Source organism: Branchiostoma belcheri, unplaced genomic scaffold, assembly GCF_001625305.1.
Source record: "Branchiostoma belcheri isolate BF01 breed outbred unplaced genomic scaffold, Haploidv18h27 scaffold235, whole genome shotgun sequence".
Taxonomy (NCBI): Eukaryota; Metazoa; Chordata; class Leptocardii; order Amphioxiformes; family Branchiostomatidae; genus Branchiostoma; species Branchiostoma belcheri.
The window spans coordinates 132304-154147 of NW_017803838.1; the positions used below are offsets into that span (position 1 = coordinate 132304).

The following is a 21844-nucleotide window of genomic DNA, read 5'->3' on the forward strand; positions in this document are numbered from 1 at the left end:
AGCCACACCCCACGCACATTAAAGAACCCACCGCACTTATCGAAAAGAGTAGGGGACCTTCCCGGTGTGAGTGGTTCAAACCTTACAGTCTGGTTTCGGGGTTGACATCTTTGAAAAGGTGATAGTCACCTGTTATGTCAATCCTTCCACAAATGTGGTAAATCTTCATAAATACTCTCAACAGGAGAAACTGCAGCAGAGTCTGGAAGCTCAGAGAGTTGAGACTGACCAGCTCCATGCTGGACAGTTGGAGATGTTGTTAGCCGAGGCCAGACACGAGAAGGCAGAATCACTGGCCAAGCTGGAGGCCAGCCTGGTCCAGACTCAGCAGCAAGAGCTGGAGCAGCAGGAACAGCAGCTGGAGGCCAAGTGGACAGCACAGGTACAGCAGCTGAAGACTGAGCATCAGCAGCAGCTACAGGAGCATACAGGTAGGCCGTGTACAAATGTACAAAAAAAACACACACCTGTGTATACATGTAAACCGTGGTGTTGTACAAATTTATATGCCATATCATTTAAATAGCATTTTGTATTCTGTATATTAGCTGATACCCTTGACAGTGTCTGGCTATACTGTAAATCACTTTTTATTCATGGTTACAAAATCTTGCGATCGGAGCAAAATGGACATACTACTGCGGAACTATATGTTCACAGTGGTGGCAGGTGCAGAAGAAATAAAGTTGCCAAATTATTTGTTTGCAGTAGATACATGTAGATTTGCGGTACAGATCTGAAGTGACTGTGACAACAGTACCTGACCGTAAAAACCATGAATATAAATTAAAGTACCATGAATATAAAAAACAGTATTAGACTGAATGACTTTGACTCATATTACACCTAGCCATAGCAATATCTGAACTCTAAGCATTGTTCTAAGCTACAATGTATCTAGTGTATATTACTGTACGTCTTGGTGGCAGTGAGTTCTATTCTACAACACTATCAATAGTGCTTGGGAAAAACAAGTTTTTGAACACATCAATCTTTGTCCTCTTGTGGTCTACAACGGCTAAACAAACCAATCCTTGGTTGATAACTCCAGCACTGTCCAGTGCAAACTTTAATACGTATTTACTAAATTTTCTCTACTGTTCTGCTGCACAGTTTCTACAGAGGAGACCTCCAAGCAGCTGCTGGAGAGGCTGAAGACACAGCTGACAGCAGAACATCAGGCCAGCATTCAGGTGTGTGCTGTCAGATTACTCCTTTCTGCTGTTCTAAAGCCTGTGTCTGACCCACCATGCAACTAAACACTGGCTTTCCTGGCTACTCCAGGTCTTAAAGGTATTAATAAATTATTAATACCTTTAAGACCTGGAGTAGCCAATGCAATTTTAGGGCTGCAAAACTGGAAATATTCTGAATAAGGCAACCTGACGTGTATAATATTGACACATACTATCCAACATTAGCATGTTTGAATTCAGTATTTCATACTTTAGGCATTTAAAACTGCATTTAATATAATTTAAGTCCTTTAAATTATTTTTTGGGTGGTACCCCAAAAATCATTCCAGGTCCTTCCTGTAACCATTTTTTCAGAATTTTGGACATTTTTGCTCCATGAATGTTGAATATAGTCCCCATGTAATGACAGTCTTATCTTGATAAAGAAGGCCATTCTAGCATTTTCTCATAAACTATTCTAAGCCCAGACAAGTCATGACTGTGATCTTATTCTTTTAAATTTTTGTTATGGTGGATATTCAGTACAGTAGCTTATGGTGGATATTCATACATGAGTGTGTAAATAGCTTGAAGTTCACACTTACAACATGCATGTACATGTATATCCTGAAATGTGAGTTGTTCCCCTCATTTCTCTGTGACCAAAAAGTTTACAAACCCTCGTACTGTGACTTGTAGACTTTATTTGTTGAACACATGTAGGTGGCACTTAACAACCTTTATTGATTGGCTAATTGTTCTTATATTTTACACACCTCTGACAGAAAGCGACAGAAGAGTTAGACAGGATTGCGCTGAATAAGCTGGCCTCTCTCCGACAAGAGATGGAAGAGAAACACGAGGAAGAGTTGAGGGCCAGGGAGAGTGATGCTGTTCAGGAGAAGGAGAAACTTCAGCAGGAGAAGGATGAACATCAGTCTGCTCTGGAAGGGGTGCTGAGGCAGCAGGAGGTTCTACTGGAACAAACTGAAGGTACAGTTCAATATTCCACATGTAGCCAACATTAATTTTATTGGAATTTAAAACATTGCAATACTCATGACATGTTCTACATGTACACTTGACTTCTCATGGGTTATTCCTGTTGGTAATGTTCCATGAAAAAAGTAAAAAAAACAAACATTTTTAAGTTCGAAATTGGCTGAGAAGTATTTTCAGTCACTTGCAGACAGTCGATTTGTAGCTAATTGAAGACAAATACATGTGTTGTGTACACGTCATGTATGTTTTTGATTGTAAATATTTTTAATTCACTATACACGTCAAGTCTATCATCTTTTATTATACCAGGATTCATCTCAATGGACTTAATTAGTTCAATTTAGTGACATATTAACGACATGTGGCAACCTCTGCATGGTATACATAGGAAAATCATTCATTATTTGTAAAATTCCATTCTCATCCCAGACTACATTCCAAACTCATACCAGCAGGGTTGTTTTCATGAACAAAAAATCAACAATAATAATATCAGGAATATACACAAATAGTACCCACGATAAACAGTTGTAATCATTCTTGTTTTCCATTTATTTTATTGTTTTTGTATATTGTTCTGGAAAGCTGTCCAGGCTAGTCCCGGTTTGGAAATGTGACCTCAGCATAAGGTAGCCTTATGGAACTGTAGCTCTGTAGTTGCCATAATTTGTACCTTGTACAATACTTGTTGTTTAATTTGTTGTCCTGCAGTCCTGAGGAAACAGCTGGAGTTGCAGCACCAACAGGAGCTGCTGCAGCTGCACGCAGACATCCAGACAGAGTACGCCGAGCTGGTGCAAGTCAGGACAGAACTGCTGCAGTGGCAGGAACAGATCACACAACGGCACAGTCAGGAGATCCAACAACTCAACACAACCCACCAGGAACAACTCAGTAAACTCCAGCAGGACTCCGCTAACCTGGAGGCCAAGCTGCAACAAACTCACCTGGAGGAGATGGAACAGATGAGGGCGTACTTTGAGAAAAGATGCCGGGAACAGGAGGAGGACTTTGCTTTAGAAATCGCAAAGGTGAAGAAGCATTATGAAGAAACGGCTGAGGCAGAGGTAGAGGAGGTCTCGGCATACAGAATGCCTACATCAGCCTACACTCTCACGTCCACATTGTTATCTGATGACAGTTCCCCGTGTCCCTCTCCAACCTCCCCTGTACAGTCTGAAGTGGACCTGACACGGTACAGGAAAGACATAGAGGATGAACTAGAACAGCACTACAATGACCTGATAGAAAAGACTCGCACTGACATGTCAACAGCACACCAACAAGAAATAACAACACTGCAGACAGACATGGAGAAGAAAGCAGAAACAGATTTAGAAAATCTGAGAATTCAGCTAGCTGACAAATATAAGAAGGATGTGGAGGAGCTTCAGGAGGCACATTTAAGAGAGATGTCAGAAAGTCAAGAGAAGCTGTTGGAAGAGCACAGACAGGAGACAGTTCGACTGAGAATGGACTGTGCTTTAGAAGCTGCTAAACAGTCTGAGCAGGATATGGCAGAACTAAGTAAGGAACTGGAGACGAAACATCAAGAGGCTCAAGAAAGCCTTAAACGAGAGCTGGAGGAAAAATACATGACAGAAATGAAGTCTCAGCAGGAAGCATTTGCAGAAGAGCTGGCCAAGGATCGGCAAATTGGGCTTGAGCAGCAACAGGCTGAACATGAAGAGGCACTAGGCAAGGCTCAGAAACACATCCAAGATGAAATAGTCAGAATTAACCTGGAGAAAGACAAGGAGATAGAAGTCTGGAAAGGCAAACTTCAGAAGGACATTGAAAGATTGGAACAGGAGAAGAAAGTACTGAGAGAGGAAAAGGAAAAGCAAGTCAGGGAAGTGGAAGATTTCTGTAAAAACAAACATGAGCAGGTGTTAGCTGAGGTTGTGGTCAGACATACCATCGAGGTGGCAGACTTGAGAACTCAGCTGGAAGACGCTCAAGAAAAACTGAAGAATGGAGGTGATGCTTTAGAACTTCTTAAACAGCAGCACCAAAGAGAAGCCTCAGACATAAAGAAAACATTGCTGGAAGAATTTGATGTTTTGACAACGGAACTAAAGAAGCAACATCATGACGACATAGCTGCATTAACAGAAGAGCAACAAACAAAACTAACAAGGCTTCAAGAGGAGCAAGAACAAGCCTTGGCACATTTGAGGGACATGCAGACAGAGGAAGTCACTAAGATAAAAATGCAACATGAGGCTGACTTAGAGGGTTTAAAATTAAGCGTTTCGAAAGATACGTCTGCACAGCACATGCTTAATTTAGATAAGATAACAAGAGAACTGGAAGAAAATCACAAATTGGAGATAGACAAAATTAACTCTCAGCTAAAGGAGCAACATACCGCTGAGGTTGCAATGTTGGAGGGGCAACTCAAGGAAAGGGATTTAGACCAACAGAGAGCGATAACAGACCTCCAAACCATGCATGAAGCTGAACTGGCTGCCCTGAAACAGGAGCATGCTGTCCATGTAGCCTCAGAAGTAGACAAGGTCAGGGAGGAGTTAAATCTAACATACAAACAGCAGTTGGAAACTGCCCAGTTTGCTGGTGAGCAGGATCATGAGCACAGGATTCAAGAACTTCAACAGCAACTGTCAGAACTGGCACAGTCTCATGACAGGGAGTTGGAGGACTTAAAACACAGGTATGAAGACGAGATGAGCAACAAACTGGAGACCCTGGGACTAGAGGCTGAGAAACAAAAGGAACACAAGATAGCAAAGTTGAGAGGAATTCTGCAGAAAGACATGGAGACCCTGAAGACAGAACTGAAGACAGCTGAGGAGCATCATGAGGAAGACAAGGCTCGCATCAAGTCTCATTTCCAACAGGAACTAGACAAGGTGCAGGCTGACTTGGACAATAAGACTTCGGAGAATCAGACTCTTCTTGGCCAGTTGGAGTCCATGAAACAGCAGTGCACTGAGCTGGAAGAAGGGTTAGAGAAAGCAAAGGAGGAAAATTGTGCCTTGGAAGAGACAGCAGAGAGAGTGAAAGAAGCATATCAGAGGGAGTTAGAGGAGAGGTTAAAAGATAACCTGAATGAAGCAGACAAAGAAAAGGACAGGTTACAAGGTGAAGTTGAAGAAGAACAGATGAGGAGACAGCAGCTGAAACAGGAGTTTGATGCTGCCATCAGGGATTTCTCTGCTGAGTTTGAGGACTTGAAAGCTGAGAAGGAAGCTCAGAACAAGAAACTTCAGGAACAGGAAACATTGATTGCACAGGTTGGTGCTCTTATCATGATATTATAATTAGTATAATACTTGCCTTTTACTTTGTAAATAGTAAAAAAAATTAGAGTTAAACACAAACTTGGAAGAAGGAAAACACTGTTGTAGAGCTTAGGCTATGTTCCAACACAAAGAAGGGAACTTGCCATGAAAGTCAGCGCAGTGCAGTATAATTATTGTTACTATCACAGTGACTCTACAACTAATAGTTACTATGGATTCTACCAACACAGATGAGGTTTCTTTTTAATGTCAGAAGAAGGGAAGACTAAATGCAGTTTAAAGTAAATGAGATAATGCAGAGACCCTTGTATCAGATAAAAGGTTTGATCAGATTGGTGTGATCTAGGGGCAGGTACATGTACTGTAATTCACTTCAAAAATTTATGTTCATGGAAGCAAAATTTCAAAGTATGACTATGAGAAAAGAAATGTTCTCGGAACTATATATTCACGATGGCGACAGGTGCAGGAAAAAGAAAGTCCAGGAATTATTTGTTAACTGTAATGATAAGTTCACTGTACAGAAGTGACAGTGAAAACAGTGAACATAACAGTACAGTGAAAAAAATCAGGAATTACATAATTATATATATTGGTATATTCATTTGGTAACAATGTACTGGATGATCTGTAACATACACAGGTGCAAGAGGAAAGAAGTAAAATGGAGACGCGGCTACAGGAGCAGATAGCGCGGTATGAGACGACCATGAACCGTCGGGAGAGGGAGAATGAAGAGGGAGAAAACCTGCTGAAGATGCTGAGATCAGACCTGGACAGGTTACAGGAGGAGAGGTACATGTGCCTGTTTTGATTTGATTTTTAATTATTTATTGAAATTGCAACAGTGCAATACACGCGGAACAGAGGCAGCTGTCGCTAGTGTTGTGTCCCGCACATAGAAACGAATACAGGACATGACGAATTCACTTGAGTCTAGTGGGGAAAGTCGTGTAAAGTGCCTTTCCCAAGGGCACAAGATGATCTAGATCGGTGGCATGTCAGGACTCGAACCCGGGACATCTTGATTCCGAGCAGCGCACGCCCGTTGCGCCACACGACCCCACCTGGAATAAGCACGTACTGCGCCTGCACAAAAACCAGATTTTCACGGTTTTTGCTGAATGTTTGGCCAACATTGCATCAGAAGTTTGCTTATTGCAGGTCTGACACAACATTTGAAAACTTCAGTCAGGATGATACAGCTTTAAACGGGATACTCTGTCCAAGTGCTATGCACAAGACATGGGTTTCGTGAAAGCACAGTACATTTTGCAAATAAGTGCCATTCAGGAAGTGGAGGACATTGTGATACACCATACGAGTGTCTTTAAAAGCTGGAAACACAGCTGTCAGTTACGTTTGTTTACATTCGTGTAGTTTGTGGTGGTACCTCAAAATGAGTGTGCCTTGTGTGGGCTGTTTTATTGTCAACAATCAATGTCAGAAATTTTTCATGTGAAATAAGTGCAGATATTTTGAAAAGTGGAAGTAATTGGAGATCACATGAAGATTTTTTTCTCAATTTAAACATTTCAATTTTTGGTGAAAAAATGTTATACGTACATTGTGTCACTGCCAATCACATGAAGATTTTTTTTTCAATTAAAATATTATTTTCACTTTTTGGTGCAAAAAGTTGACCTGATGGCCCTTGAACTTTTCCAGGGATGCTGTACAGAAGGCAAACGACCACCTCCTGAAGACCCTGTCTGATGTGACTCAGACTAACCTGTCCTTAGAGGAGAGAGTGAGTGAACATCTGGACAGGCTGGCCAGGGACCAGCAGGGACAAGCTAAGGAACAACCCTCTCACAGCAGTGAAGGTACAGAGCTGTAGTTTCTATCATCCAAAATGTACTCTATACTCAGTCTATCTATTAGAATACTACACTGCTCCAAATCACCTACGGGTGGGCTGGGACTGAAGGTGATGTGGAATACATTTTGTACACTGTGTTGTAATATAATGAAATTTGGTATCCCCCCCAAAAAATGGCAACATCAATTCCATTGTTGTCCGGTATATTATTATATTTTTGATTGCTGCACAGGCAAAGCACATTCCAATTATTTTATGGAACATACATGTACATTGTGTAGTTACGGTAAGCCTGTGTGATAACCACTAGAACACTGTGTGATACGGCTTGTTATCACAGTGTAACACGTGTGATACATGTACAAGATGTACGAGAAAATAATGAAATAAAGAAAATTATTAAGTGAACAATCCTTGAACTGATATAAAAAGAGTCAATAAAATTAGCAGAGATTTCACAAAATAAACACAAATGATTGTACTTGTCAGATACAACAAAATAACAGGAAGTAACAAAGGGTAATGGAGGTTGTGAATGCAAATATCTCTACTGTACTAAGTTTAATGATTGTGTCACTGTTTGTGTTTCAGGTGCTGTTGCAGGTGCTGTTCCAGGTGCAGTAGGCAGACATGTACAGGACCTGAGTCAGACCAGTGACCTGCTGACAGACCTGTCCTCCATGACTGATGAAGGGTTGGACATCTCCCACCAGCTGGCTGACAGCATGTTTGCAGGCCCTGACCTGGACCAGGAGGGAGAGTTAACGGTACACAACGCTGCCAGCAGCCTGCAGCAGGCTGTCACCAGGCTACTGGACCTGCTACAGGTCACGCAGCAACAGGTACGTGTACAGCTGTGCAGCTGCATCAGGTGGATTAATGAAGGCTACACCAAATTAATTGGTTTTGCCCATTTCATTTTCTTTCTGATTTGCAAAAAGAAAGAAAAAAAAAACAGCTTCATTCTCAATCAACTCTCTCTTATTTTGGTCCAGACAGCTGAAGAAAGCTATTTTCCTAATCCTAGTTGTTACAGTTTGTCTCCTTCTTATTATTATTCTTTCTTTAAACGACCTCCTTCGTCTTGTCGAAGATTATGTCATTCTAGTGTGTACTGCGCAAGGGGGGGGGGTAATGGTACTGGCCGGGGAATGGAGATTTCTAGAGGGGGATTACAGGTTGGACTTGAAGTCTTCTACGTTGCTACTTAGAGCAATGTGAGCCGGCAGGCTGTTCCACTCTCTGATTGTTCGTGGAAAGAAGGATCTCTCCCTATACTGTGTCCTACATCTGGGCAGCTGATATGCTGCAGGATGGTTGAGTCTTGTAGGTTTGGGACAGCTAGGAGTAGGTTTTGAGCAGCAATTAATGATCAACAAGAGTTCCACGATCTCATACCTTCGCCAAATGATGTTAACCCTTGTGGTTCACGAATTATACAATACCATTTTAATCATTGATTTTGTAAATGAGAGCCTCATTTGCACAGATTATATCAGTTGATCATATTCTCCACCCAATGACAGCCTTATCTAAACAACAAGGCTACGATAGCACTTTCTCATAAATTATGCAAATGAGGTCATGATTTGAATAAATTATGTTTTTTGACGTTCACCTTCACTTAACTTACAAATGTGGAAAATATGAAATTCCCAGCAGTTACAACTATGAAATTATAAAAATTTGCCATTGATTATGCAAATTAGATCATCATTTACATAATCTATATCCTCAGATGTTTTTTCTCGTTCTCAAGTAGATGTCACAAGTGTTTCATAGTTCTATTATCGAACAAAGCAGATTTATAGAATTTCCTCATTAATTATGCAAATTAGCTCCTGATTTGCATAATTGTCATCTGATTATGTCAAGCATCACTTCAACTACCTACATACCAAAAATCACGACAATCCGTCAACCGGTTCTTGAGTTATCCTCCTTCGAAAATTTTTCAACAAATGCTCCTGCAGTTCCAGAACAAGCTGCTAGGGGACCCAAACTCGTGTCACTTCTTCCCTATCCCAAGAGCTATCTGCCATCCAAAATTCGTGACCCTAGCATGTCCAGATCACGAGATATCAAAACCGGAAGTTCTGCTGCAGTACCTAGAAAAGTTAGAAAAATGGTTAGAATTCATTGTTTGAATCATAAACAAGCCTGGTATGTTGACATCATGGCACTTACCGTAGCTTTTAACGCTATCAGAGGATGCCTAGGTCTCTTTTACAAAATGTAAATCAAATTGGTGTGGCCTAAGAGTTAATGACTTGCCCCTAGGTGCGTACACATAGCCTGGTTACCAAACCTATTATACAGTAGCTCCTGAGTCCTACTGTAAACATCAAATAGCTATTTGCGGAGAGGATGTAGGACTTGGGAGCTATAATAGTAAAATGTAGGTTTGGTAACCAGGATAGCATTTGCAGACATAAGGCCTGGTCTGGTCATATCCTACAACCACCGATTGAATCACCAAGTGAGGACAGAAGGTGGTTGACCGGTACAATATTGAACCATCAAACAAGTGAGCACCCTTAAGTTAGTTCATTGCACCAGTTTATTCAGTCAGTGATCCAGTGTTCTAGCTAACCTGGAATGAATCATCTCAATTTTGTTTGAAATAACATGTTTTACATCATCACAAGTACAACAATCCTAGTGGGTTTCCCTGCATTTTGAAGGGAAAATTTTGTTGGTACTCTGACTAACCTTAAGCCTCGGTCACAACCCGCCGTGCGTGCTTTTGGCCGTACGTTTTTTTTTGAGGCCACGTCTGCTACGTTTTTCTGAAAACGTCGGGAAGGAGTGGCGTCTACCCACGTCACTCGCACGGTTTCGCAAGGTGTAAGAGTGTGGTCTGCACGCCACGTCTAGCCGTGAGCGGTTGCGTGCATCGTACGTTGCGCAAGTGGTAAGTGAGTTGTACGAGCTTACAACGTACGATCTCTGTGCGATTGCAACTTTACCGTAAGGAGGCCGTACTCACACGTGCTTCTTCCGTACGGCACGTACAGGGCACGTGCGTCGTTCGTACTTGCACGTACGTGTGGTGAATCTGTAGACCGCATGCAAAAAAGTTTTCCATGCACTTAAAGTTCTACAGCTTGTCTGTGTGCTCCAAAATCTGTAGGATTCCGTACGGAGGTGGTACTCACCACGCACGGATGCCCTGCGTTTGCCCACGTTTTTGCACAGACAGCATGCAGAAGCACATACGGCGGGTTGTGACCGAGGCTTTAGTGTCATTTTGACAGACAGTAATTGGCCTTACGATAGAATGAGCACAGTCTTTGTCTGTCATGAGCAGCAAAATTCTGTGAGATGAGGGAGGGATGGGCAATGAACATTGCAGTTCTCCAGACCTGGATCGTACATGTAATTAGTAAAAAACTCATCCATGTTTTTCCAGCTGAATGAAACTAGAACAGCCCATGCAGACATGCTGAACGCATCAGAAGAGAGCTGGGGGAAAACACAGCAGGTGTTGGCTGATCAGCAGCAGCTGCAGGAACAGCTGCAGGCAGAGGTGGAGTCCAGACAGGTGCTGCAGCTGCAACTGGACCAGGCAACAGGTAGGGCAGAAACCAGGTGCAGATATAGTANTAACCTGGAATGAATCATCTCAATTTTGTTTGAAATAACATGTTTTACATCATCACAAGTACAACAATCCTAGTGGGTTTCCCTGCATTTTGAAGGGAAAATTTTGTTGGTACTCTGACTAACCTTAAGCCTCGGTCACAACCCGCCGTGCGTGCTTTTGGCCGTACGTTTTTTTTTGTAGGCCACGTCTGCTACGTTTTTCTGAAAACGTCGGGAAGGAGTGGCGTCTACCCACGTCACTCGCACGGTTTCGCAAGGTGTAAGAGTGTGGTCTGCACGCCACTCTGGCCGTGAGCGGTTGCGTACATCGTACGTTGCACAAGTGGTAAGTGAGTTGTACGAGCTTACAACGTACGATCTCTGTGCGATTGCAACTTTACCGTAAGGAGGCCGTACTCACACGTGCTTCTTCCGTACGGCACGTACGGGGCACGTGCATCGTTCGTACTTGCACGTACGTGTGGTGAATCCGTAGACCGCATGCAAAAAAGTTTTCCATGCACTTAAAGTTCTACAGCTTGTCTGTGTGCTCCAAAATCTGTAGGATTCCGTACGGAGGTGGTACTCACCACGCACGGATGCCCTGCGTTTGCCCACGTTTTTGCACAGACAGCATGCAGAAGCACATACGGCGGGGTGTGACCGAGGCTTTAGTGTCATTTTGACAGACAGTAATTGGCCTTACGATAGAATGAGCACAGTCTTTGTCTGTCATGAGCAGCAAAATTCTGTGAGATGAGGGAGGGATGGGCAATGAACATTGCAGTTCTCCAGACCTGGATCGTACATGTAATTAGTAAAAACTCATCCATGTTTTCCAGCTGAATGAAACTAGAACAGCCCATGCAGACATGCTGAACGCATCAGAAGAGAGCTGGGGGAAAACACAGCAGGTGTTGGCTGATCAGCAGCAGCTGCAGGAACAGCTGCAGGCGGAGGTGGAGTCCAGACAGGTGCTGCAGCTGCAGCTGGACCAGGCAACAGGTAAGGCAGAAACCAGGTGCAGATATAGTATACATGTACATGTAGATGATGTCATGTGGAACAGAAGAATTTAGAATTATAGATCTAAATTAATTGACAATTGCATAATGTACAAAGCACTATTGCTTAGTATACACAGTCATACATTTTACAGTTTGAATAAAATTAGTCAATCCTTAACATTACTTATAAATGTCATGAATGAACCAAAATCATCCAAATTTCAGGGTGGCAAAATTAGATTTTCAAAGTCAATTTTCTGTATATCATTCTGTATCTTTCTGTATACTATGTTCTTAACTTTATTCTTCATTCTTGTTAAGATTTCATGAAACATTAGTCACATACATTGTAATATATAAGTCTAGAGCTTTAACATACTAGGAAAAGTTCACATTTTACAGGACTACTTTGTGTAGATTCTGAAGCTTAAGCTAGATTGTAGAGGCATTTTTGTAACATTTTTTGCACCAAAAATTGAAATATTTCAATTGTAAAAATATTCATGTTAGGTGCACACATTTTCTAGTGCCACCACACAATACAAGAATGTAAAGAATCAGGGATAACAGCTGTGTTTCCAACTTTGCAACATACTCGTAAGGCTTTAAGGCCATTATTTTTTTGACACCTTCAATTCCTGAATGGCACCTCCCAATGGGCTTAGGGTTGATTCAACTTACTTTGTAAAGAAATGATCAGGAAATGTACTTTTTGTGTCGTCCTGTTTAGATTGGCTCCCTGATAAGGACAGGTTCTACAGACCATTTTAACTGAAGTTGTCTGGACAAACAAAAGAACACATAGTTCTGTGTCTTTAACAACACCCGCCTACATGTACCTGATTGTTCAGTTAATGATTGACCTACAGCACACTTTGACCTGCTTAGTAACAATGTAAAGTAACCCCAGCTAGATCAACATAGCAAGGGTGTGGGAGGGGCAGCAAGACATGACTGCTTGAAAAAAAGCACAAGATCCACAACTCTGCCTGCTTGTTCCTTTTGTTTGGTAGGTTTGTAGGCATAGTTCCAGACCAGTAAGAATTATTTACTTTGCTGATGCTATACAGATTGTTACTTAGACTGATTGCACTTTGTTGCTGACCCCACCATATGCACATTTGTACATTTTAAACTTGTTGCTAATTGTAGACTCGAGAATGATTTTGTGCATATCCAGTCTAAATGTACTCTCCAAGCAGAGGTTTGGGTTTGGGGTTATTTGCAGCATGTTTTTAGGCTTTTTAATCGGGGTTTCTCTTTTGCACTGGATTTTTTCCCCACTGTAGAGAAACCCCGATTAAAAAGCCTAAAAACACGCTACAAAATAACCCCAAACCTCTGTTCGGAGAGTACATGTAGTCTAAATGTGCATCTGTCCTTACACTTGCCCAGTGGCAAAGATATGAGGAACCTACATTGTACATGTTTAAGATTGTGTGTGTAGGGGTGTTTGCAAACAGTCACCTTGGAATTTCAAAAATAACACCTTTTAACTGCTTCAGACATCCATGTACAGTCTGGATACCAAACAATGTACAACATGTAGTTTCCATTCACAACCACTGACCCATACATTGTACACAGCTCTGTTGTTATGCACTTACATGAATGCTTGCACACGTTTTTTTCTTATAAGGCCACAGCAAGTAAATCTTATGGATGACATCATCCGCAGACTTCAAATCTAATGCGAGTGGGCAAAAAAAAACAAGGGGGGGGCCAAAAAAAAACAAGGTTCCTACATTTAAAAAAATTGACTCAATCATCGTACAAATGGTTTTGATTCAGTGGGAACATCACATGTACACAGCCAACATCACATATCACTGCACCAAAGTTAGAAACACAACATTAAATCAGAACCTTTTCTTGTCTCTTCATAGTTATCTGCCATCCACCTTCCGGCATGGCAACAGGCATCTTTACCCATTTTCGGCATGTTGACCACTGTCAGAAGGCAACAAAATTTATTGTTTTTTTGTCCAAAATCAGGCAAAAATTAATGGGCGCGCTGATGTCATCCATAAAAATTACTAGCTGTGGCCAAACAGGAGTTAGTGAAGAAAATGTTTGTGAAAGAGACTTTCCTCCTGACGTGTTCTATCCTTTTTTCCAGGGTTGTCTGAAGGACTTAAAACAGACAATCAAACATTACACGAGCAGCTGGACATCAAAGAGAGTCAGCAGGTAGAGATGGCACAGGAGATAGAGGGAATGAGAGAACAGCTGCAGGACATGGAGACAGAGAGAGAGAGACTGCAGGAGGAACAGGAGCTGTTAGAGAGACAGAAACTGGTTCTGTCTGAGAAGGCCTCCAGCGGGGAGCTGGGTAAGTCTTCACTAGTACTCAAGTAGTTATCATTGTTAAACTAGAGGTCAAAGATCTCATACCTTCGTTGTTTGTTCTTTGTGTTCAACTTGGTTTTTCTATAATATAGTAATTTCTTCTGGCCTGTGTTATTGCTTTTAAATTAGCTCAAATTGACCTATAGGGTATGTGGCCACACACCCCTGGTATAAGAATATTTTTTCTGTACATGTACGTCTTGCAATTAGCCCTCGGGCATGAATTTGCAATAAAACTTTCAATTATTTTTTTTATATTAATTTTATACTTTGATGTGAGTGATGTGAATAGTCAGAGAAGTTCTTTGCTAAAATGAGACTTTCATACTTTAAACAACTTTTTTTGTCAGGGTCTCTGTCTTCACACTTATAACTGAGTGTACAAGAGCCTTTTCCAGGCACTCTTAATGAATGCATCAGATCCTTGCGGGCACCGTAAGCTGAGTACTTGTGGCGGCCTGGCACTTTCTACAGTATTCAAGTCCAATTTCTTATTCCAAGATAATTTTCTATAATAATTACGGTATTTTGAGGGGGAGGCTGTGTTACTGTTAGACAGTATCAAAGTCAAATAACAAACACCTAAAATTTGGTACAACTATCATATACACTGTAATGGTAGCATGGCCATACATGTATGTATAGAATCTTTTTTTTTTCACATTTGAGTTCTGAGCCAACGCTATAATATTGTAGCAGAAAGTACAATGTGCAATGAAAATGTTGTGTACTTTTGTATGACCTACTGCAAGTCTTCTTATCTGTGCAGCTTAACTAAGTCTTGAAGTGAAACAGAAGTACATGTTTGGGGTTATACATGACAATGCATAACACATTTTAACTAATAAAAGCAAGCTTATTCTTCTTGCAGCATACACTGATAGAGCCGAAAATGTCAGACTCTACAAAACAGCTAGCGGACATTGGGGATTCTCGAAAATTCCAGACATTTTTCAAACATTTCAATCTAAGAATGTCTCTCCAGGGTCTTTTTGGGGAGGACTTGCCTGTTGTGCTTTTCATTGTTCATAAAGTGTCTGTCAGAATGTCTTTAGAAAAAACTTTGAAAACTCACAAGCACTACACAAAGCCAAGGCAATTTAGAGGGTGGAATGCAATTAATTAACGGACAGATGCTAATATCTTTATAAGTACACGTGCTAAACAAAGGACTGTCTCCTAGGGGTGTCCCTACCTGACGTGTGAAGAGACTATGGATATAAAATGTCCACCTTGGGTTATTTCAATGTCGTTTTTCAGTAACTATGTCTACTTAATTGTTCTTCCCACTGGCCTTTGTTCAGCAATGTCTAAATCATATCCAATGTCCGCTAGCCGTTTTGTAGACATTTTTGGCTGTACCAGTGTTAACCCTGTAACTAATACACAAATTAATGACTTAGTCTAAATCAGCAGAGCGAAGGTTTCTGCTGTCACAGTGTTTCATCAGTAGTAACATGTAACATGCATGTTTGACATTACAGATAAAAATGAAAGATCAGACATCTAATTTGCTATTTTGGTGTTTATTTTCTATGTGGCTGGCATTCTTTCATTGCACCTTCTTCCTTGACAACTAACACCTTGGATGGTCACCTAAGGTGAAACTGAAAGAGGTTTGTTTGTTTTGCTCCCTCCATTTTTGTTTATGGTTTTCCAGTTCAACCCTCTCTCTCTCTGAACCTAACATAATGTTTAATTTTCAAAGGGACAGTCACTTTGACAGTAATTTGAACTTCAATGCACATGGATGGATGACCTTATACAGTTTCTACTTCAGGGCTCAAAATTCATTTGTGAGAATAGGTGCACTGGTGCACCCAACCCAAAAGATTTAGGTTCACAAAACTTTTTGGGTGCACCATATAAAACAAAACCTAATTACAGATCTTACTGGTCCTCTTCTGGACTTAAATTTGAAATGAGGGCTATTAAAAACTTCAAAATCTTAATCAATTACTATAACAGAGATTTTATATTAAACAGGCGACACTTTAATTCCGGACAGACACTCTAATTCCGGACTACCTCTCACTTTTCAAGTATAGTTTGTCCTGGACAATTGACATTCCACATGGTGATGTAGAAGATGACAACAACTATGTAGATAACAGTGATAGTTCCCTAGGGATCCAGTTATTTCTGCAGATTTCTGCAGAAATCTGCAGAATTCGCCGCAGAAATCTGCGCAGATTTCTGCGCAGAAATCTGCTTTTTAAAAGATTTCGTACCGTACTGTCCTACAAAATGTATCATTATGGTGATAAGCGGTAGATTTACTGTCCTACAAATGCTACTATCAGGTTACATGTATTTTGGGCATAACTTGTCGGAAATGCATTCAATTTGGCTTTTGCCTAGTGCGCTGCTATTTGGCATGGGGGATAGCTTTGCACTGTATGCTGTTCTTTTCGTTTCTTGACAAAAATTGTGATCTTTAAAGTAATTTATGAAGTAAAACAATTCTCCACAAAGTGATGACGAGCTATACACATTACAGACGAGGACATACAACGTAACAGATGTTTCGTTTGAGCTATACAGGCAAGCATAAGACCAGATCCTGTAACCAGGTAGCCTGAGTGTTAGCCTTTTTATCTTTCATCTACTTCCCACTATGCTACCCGTATAGAGAGTGTGGGGAGCGGATGAAAGCTACAAAGGCTGACACTCTGGCTAGTAACCAGCAGTATCAGTTGAATGAACCATAAGGGAAATTCCATTGACACACAGGGTGAAGATTTCTGCAGAAATCTGCAGAATTCTGCAGAAATCTGCAGAATTCTGCACAGATTTCTGCGCAGAAATCTAAATCTTTAAAAAGATTTCATAAAATACCCACAAAATGTATCATTTGTCCATACAGATGTTACTACAATGTAGCTTGATTTGGGTAAAAATTGTCAGAAATGCATATTATTGGCTTTGTTCCGCTGCATGACAACCCAATGCCCTGCGATTTGGCATTGAGATAGCTTTGCACTTTTTGCTTTTAATTTTGATTTAGGCTAGCAACTTCTATTATTTACCTTATTGCGGGTAAAATATAGTACAAAACATATCTTATTCCACATGTACATAGCTTCTGTGCCACTATATCATGGCTCGATCACACCCTGAAATCAAGTTTCAGCCCTTGGTTACAAATGTCTCTCCTATCCCACTTTGAAGTTCTGCAAGACTCCCAGACTGGATGTCCTCGGGATTTTGGGGCCGTGTAACGGTTGGAGCAGCTGCTGCACCATCCACTTCCCCAACCAACTTTCTTGCTTTTTCTTGTCCGACCATCTCAGCTGATGGCTGTAGGCCAGGGCTTTTTGTGGGTCAATACAAGAGGATACCTGTCTCTGGTTATCCTACAATTGATTTGTCACTATTTAGTCAATAAGAGGAAAGAAAGAAGAATAAAGCCTTGTTAGAACTTGGGACATAATGGGACATGATTTTAGTAGTTGAACTGTACTGTGAGACTGTGTTCAAACGCTAGACAACTACCCTTGGAAGAACTTATCACCAAGGTACTCTACTCTACTCTACTCTACTCTAGGTAGCTCTGGGTGCTACTGGGTTTGTGTAACAATTTTCCATCGCCCCGCCTCCACTCTTATCCAAACAAATTCAGGGCTTTTAATGTAAGTCTTCACAGTAAGGGCCCAGAGACGCCCCTCCTGACCACCAAACTGTAATCACTACCACATGTTTTCATAGCTTATCTATCTAGCCACAGAGGAGACCTCTAGACAATAGTCTCAGGAGAACAACCTTAAGCCTGCATGGCCTGTGTGTAACTCAACCTTTTCACCTGTAGGTATTTCTTCCCCAGTTGTTCGGGAACGTGATGTATTTCCATTTGTGCTGCTTTAAGTAAATGGTAAGAGATTGATAATTTTCTTGAAAAAATTGAGATCTCTTAAGGTAATTTTTGGTAATTTAAGGTAAAAAAATTCTCCACTAAGTGATGATGACATATGCACATTACAGATTTGAAGATACCAGGCTAGGACATACATGTACATGTACATGTCACTGATCTTTTGTTTGAGCTATGCGGGAAAGCGTCCTGTTAATCCAGCTAGGCTCTCTCAGGCCAGACTAACCAGCATCAGTAAACCACAAGGGAAATTTGACATTCCATTGACTCAGGTCATGCAAGGGTCAGGAATATCTTCTTCCTGTCTTGTACCCTCCTAGTGCCTTTCATAATACACGTAGTATCTTGCTGCAGGGAATTGTTTGCAGTTTATGAGTGTGTCTGTAGTGTACATACCGGTACATGTAAAGTACTCTCAAGAAAGCTAAATACTCCAGATGCATGACAACAGTCATTGCAACCTTACTTGACATCGCCATACTTCTGGCATGTTTAGGCTAACATGTGATACTGCAATGAAGAGTTAAGAATTGAATCAAATCCCCACATGGTCCTATACATGGTCCCTCTGATTTTCAGTTACCTAAAGAGAGCCCTTGGAAGCACATACAAGAGAGTGCTAGTGGTTGCAGTCAGATTATGCTGAGTAGTGAGCAGCTTTGCACAGGATCCACATATGTATTATAATGGGAATGTACAAGGCCCTTATGTTTTCCTTGACTAGCCAGGCCAAGTAGATTAGCCAAGTAGATCTATTTTTCTGTATTTCTTCGGGGAGGGGGTGATGACCTGAAGGTAAAATTTTTGTTGGATAATTCTTTTTTCTCACAACTAGTAGTATCTACTAGAGTCTTTGTAAGTTTCTTCACTTGAGCCACAAAAGCTACATTGTAATAAGGGTTAGCCAGACATTTCCCCACCAGATCATACGAAATACCAAAAGAATAAAGTAGCACTTGAAGACAAGAAAATGAACTTTTCCTACTGGAAAATTATAGAAAAAAAAAATTGTAAAAAAAACAAGGGAGAGGAGTGAATAATTGTCTTGTCAGGTGACGTTCACAGACATGCAAGTTAAAACTGACAGTGTGTACAATAGAAATATCTGCTGTAAGTTAGAACAAGGGCACAAAATTCATTTTTAGGAATAGACACTGGTGCACCTAAGCTAAAAAATTGGGTGAACAAAAATTTTTTAGGTGCACCTAAAATACATTGTAGTACCGTGCAGTGAGTGAGTGCACCATATAAGATAAAATAAGTAGAATGTCTGCAAAAACTATAATTATGTTTCATTCCAAGAAAAGTACTATAATGATGATTGAATTATTTAATATGCTGTCACTACTATATGTATGTGCCTGAGAAAATATTTTAGTGCAAATAATACCTGAGTGCACCCACACAAAAAATTGGGTGCACAGCTCCAAGGTGCATTGCACCCAGCATTTTGAGCCCTGTACATGTACATTGAATAGGCAAGACACTGAAGCAAGACCTACAGTGTTGCAGTGATCCATTCTGGCAGACCAGATGACCCAGCCAGGCCTGGTTTTTTTCTCTCCCTGGGACCCACACTGATTGAAAGAAAACATTCACATTGCTCTGCAGACCAGGGTTTGAAATACAACACTGAAATCCTTTCCCCTATATTTTGCTCTCCTTGTTCAAAGTTGTTAATGGGAGTCCTGGAGGTAGCCTGGGTTCCAAACCCATAGCACACTGGACACAAAGGTGGACTCTGCTGGGGTTAGCTCATCTTATGCACAAAGTCATGTATAGGTGGTCAGACAAAAACCTGTTGTAATGAGAGCATGATGGAAAGTACATCTACATGTACATGTACATCTTATAACATCTCTGGTAACCAGTCTATGGTGGTTTATATATATATATAATAGGGCCCCATTCCAGCTCAACAGCCCTGGTAGAAGTGCTGTAGGAGTTTTGTAGGGAACCGCTGAATCGGGCAGAAAGAGCTCCTGCAGCCCCCAAGAGTCAAGAGACTAGGATGATTTGAACTGGATTTTCAGAGACCCCAAATATGGGATCAAACAAGATGTAACTTCATCCCTGAAAAAACATGTGCCTTGCCTCCTCAGTCTGACCTCAAGGTTACCCCTCCTCACTGGGACAGGGGGAGCTAGAGGTCAGACCTTCAGGTCACAATTGTGTACATCACAGTTTGGATGTTACAGAAGCTTAGCTAGCAGTATTATTAATAAGCTAGCCAGCCACCTTGTGCAAATAAGTTTTCACTCTTCACATACATGTATTTTTGTTTTGTTCAGTTCCAGTATTCAATGTTATGAACAGGATCAGAGGAAGGTGTGATACTAGTACTGGCAGAACTAATCGTTTTTCCTCAGTTGGACGGTCCAAGAGATGACCTACATTTGTATACATGAGGGCCTGCATGCCCTTTATTGAAAGGCGTAATCTGGCCTTTTTAGTCTCCCTAATCCGTAGGCACTGCCTCCCCAAAAGAGGAATCCCAGCGTCCATGTTGAGCAAAGCATAAAGTCATAATCAGCTCTGAAATTTTGACGTAATTTGTAGTCTGGTGGCGAAAATTTGCGTAATTCGTAATCACTACACCCCCATGCAGGCCCTCCTGGCCTCTCTTGCCCCTACTGGCTTTGGCACGATCTCCTGTGAAAATGTGTCTTTTCCTTTGGAGTATACATGTAACTGATGTCAGAGAAATTTGCACAATTTGAGGGTAGGGGACTTGTGGGTGTGCATGTCATGGTCATGGGCACAACATACAGTGAACATGTCTGACCATGGAGACTACATGTTCATTTAATTGGCATGCCAGTCTGATCATCTCTCCACTTCAAAAAAAGTTTGTATGAACTTGTCAGGGTCCACAAATTTTGCCTCCTAAAATTTTTACTGACTTGCAAGCAAAATAGCACATTTAGAAGAATTGCACAGTTGTTAAATGAGGTAGATTAACATGTCAGTAATTGAAAGCAAGATTGCTTTTCCTACAATTTAATGTAAAGACACAAACATTCAACATCTGTCTACGTGTGAGTAGTTAGGATTCTGGCTGTCTGAGGCTGAAACTTCAGACTAGCTAGTAGTCCAAAGTGTGAGTTATTTAAACCCAAGAGGAATGATGGAAAATTGCAGTTTACACGCTATCCCCTAGAATCAGCCTGGTAATTGTCTGTGTTGTTTTAGTCCAGCATGGCTGTCTGCTAATGAGGTCAGACTAGCTGTCCAGGGATTCAGCCTGGCCTACTCTGGGTACTCAACATGACTTCTGCCTGGTTGACACTTTTTGCCAAATCCAAAATCATTGGACAGGGGTGGGTGTATCAAGTTCCTGTTAAACTGACCATAGATATGTAATTGACGCTTGTATTTGACGCTTTTCCTGAAAGTAGAGCGCACATATCTTTAGTATTTGAATCTTTTCCTGTTCTGTGGTTCTTTAACTCTAGCCACAACTTCATATAAACGTCTTATTTCCGTAATCGACGCTTCTAAGGTTTACATGTATTGTCCGTGAATTTGGGTTTACACGATTTCTATATAATTTGCAAGCGTGTGCTTGTCAGTACTTGCTTTCTAGACGTCTTACACAACACTGATAGTCAGGGAATTGTCTTTAGTGTATGTATCATTGACTATGTCAGCTTTTCAAAACGTTATTTGACTGTAAATCTTTGTAAAACGGAGTATGGTGAAAGGACGGCGTCAATCAACCCCCCCAGAAATGGCCTCGTCCGTTGCCATGGCAACGGGCGTGGTT

General features: G+C 41.1%; 1 protein-coding gene across 2 annotated transcripts in view; it reads left to right on the forward strand.

Moving 5' to 3' along the window:
- Positions 1 to 21844, forward strand: part of LOC109470835 (pericentrin-like) — a 33953-nt gene that overhangs the window by 3464 nt on the left and 8645 nt on the right. The window contains exons 3-12 of one of the 2 annotated variants that reach the window (XM_019769922.1): positions 185 to 431; positions 1114 to 1193; positions 1962 to 2169; positions 2890 to 5435; positions 6088 to 6239; positions 7113 to 7270; positions 7858 to 8108; positions 10679 to 10841; positions 13978 to 14190; positions 15809 to 15823. In XM_019769922.1, coding sequence (XP_019625481.1) covers positions 185 to 431; positions 1114 to 1193; positions 1962 to 2169; positions 2890 to 5435; positions 6088 to 6239; positions 7113 to 7270; positions 7858 to 8108; positions 10679 to 10841; positions 13978 to 14190; positions 15809 to 15823 — 4033 coding nt within the window. The remainder of the gene's footprint in view (positions 1 to 184; positions 432 to 1113; positions 1194 to 1961; positions 2170 to 2889; positions 5436 to 6087; positions 6240 to 7112; positions 7271 to 7857; positions 8109 to 10678; positions 10842 to 13977; positions 14191 to 15808; positions 15824 to 21844) is intronic. The other variant, XM_019769923.1, reaches the window with a different exon arrangement.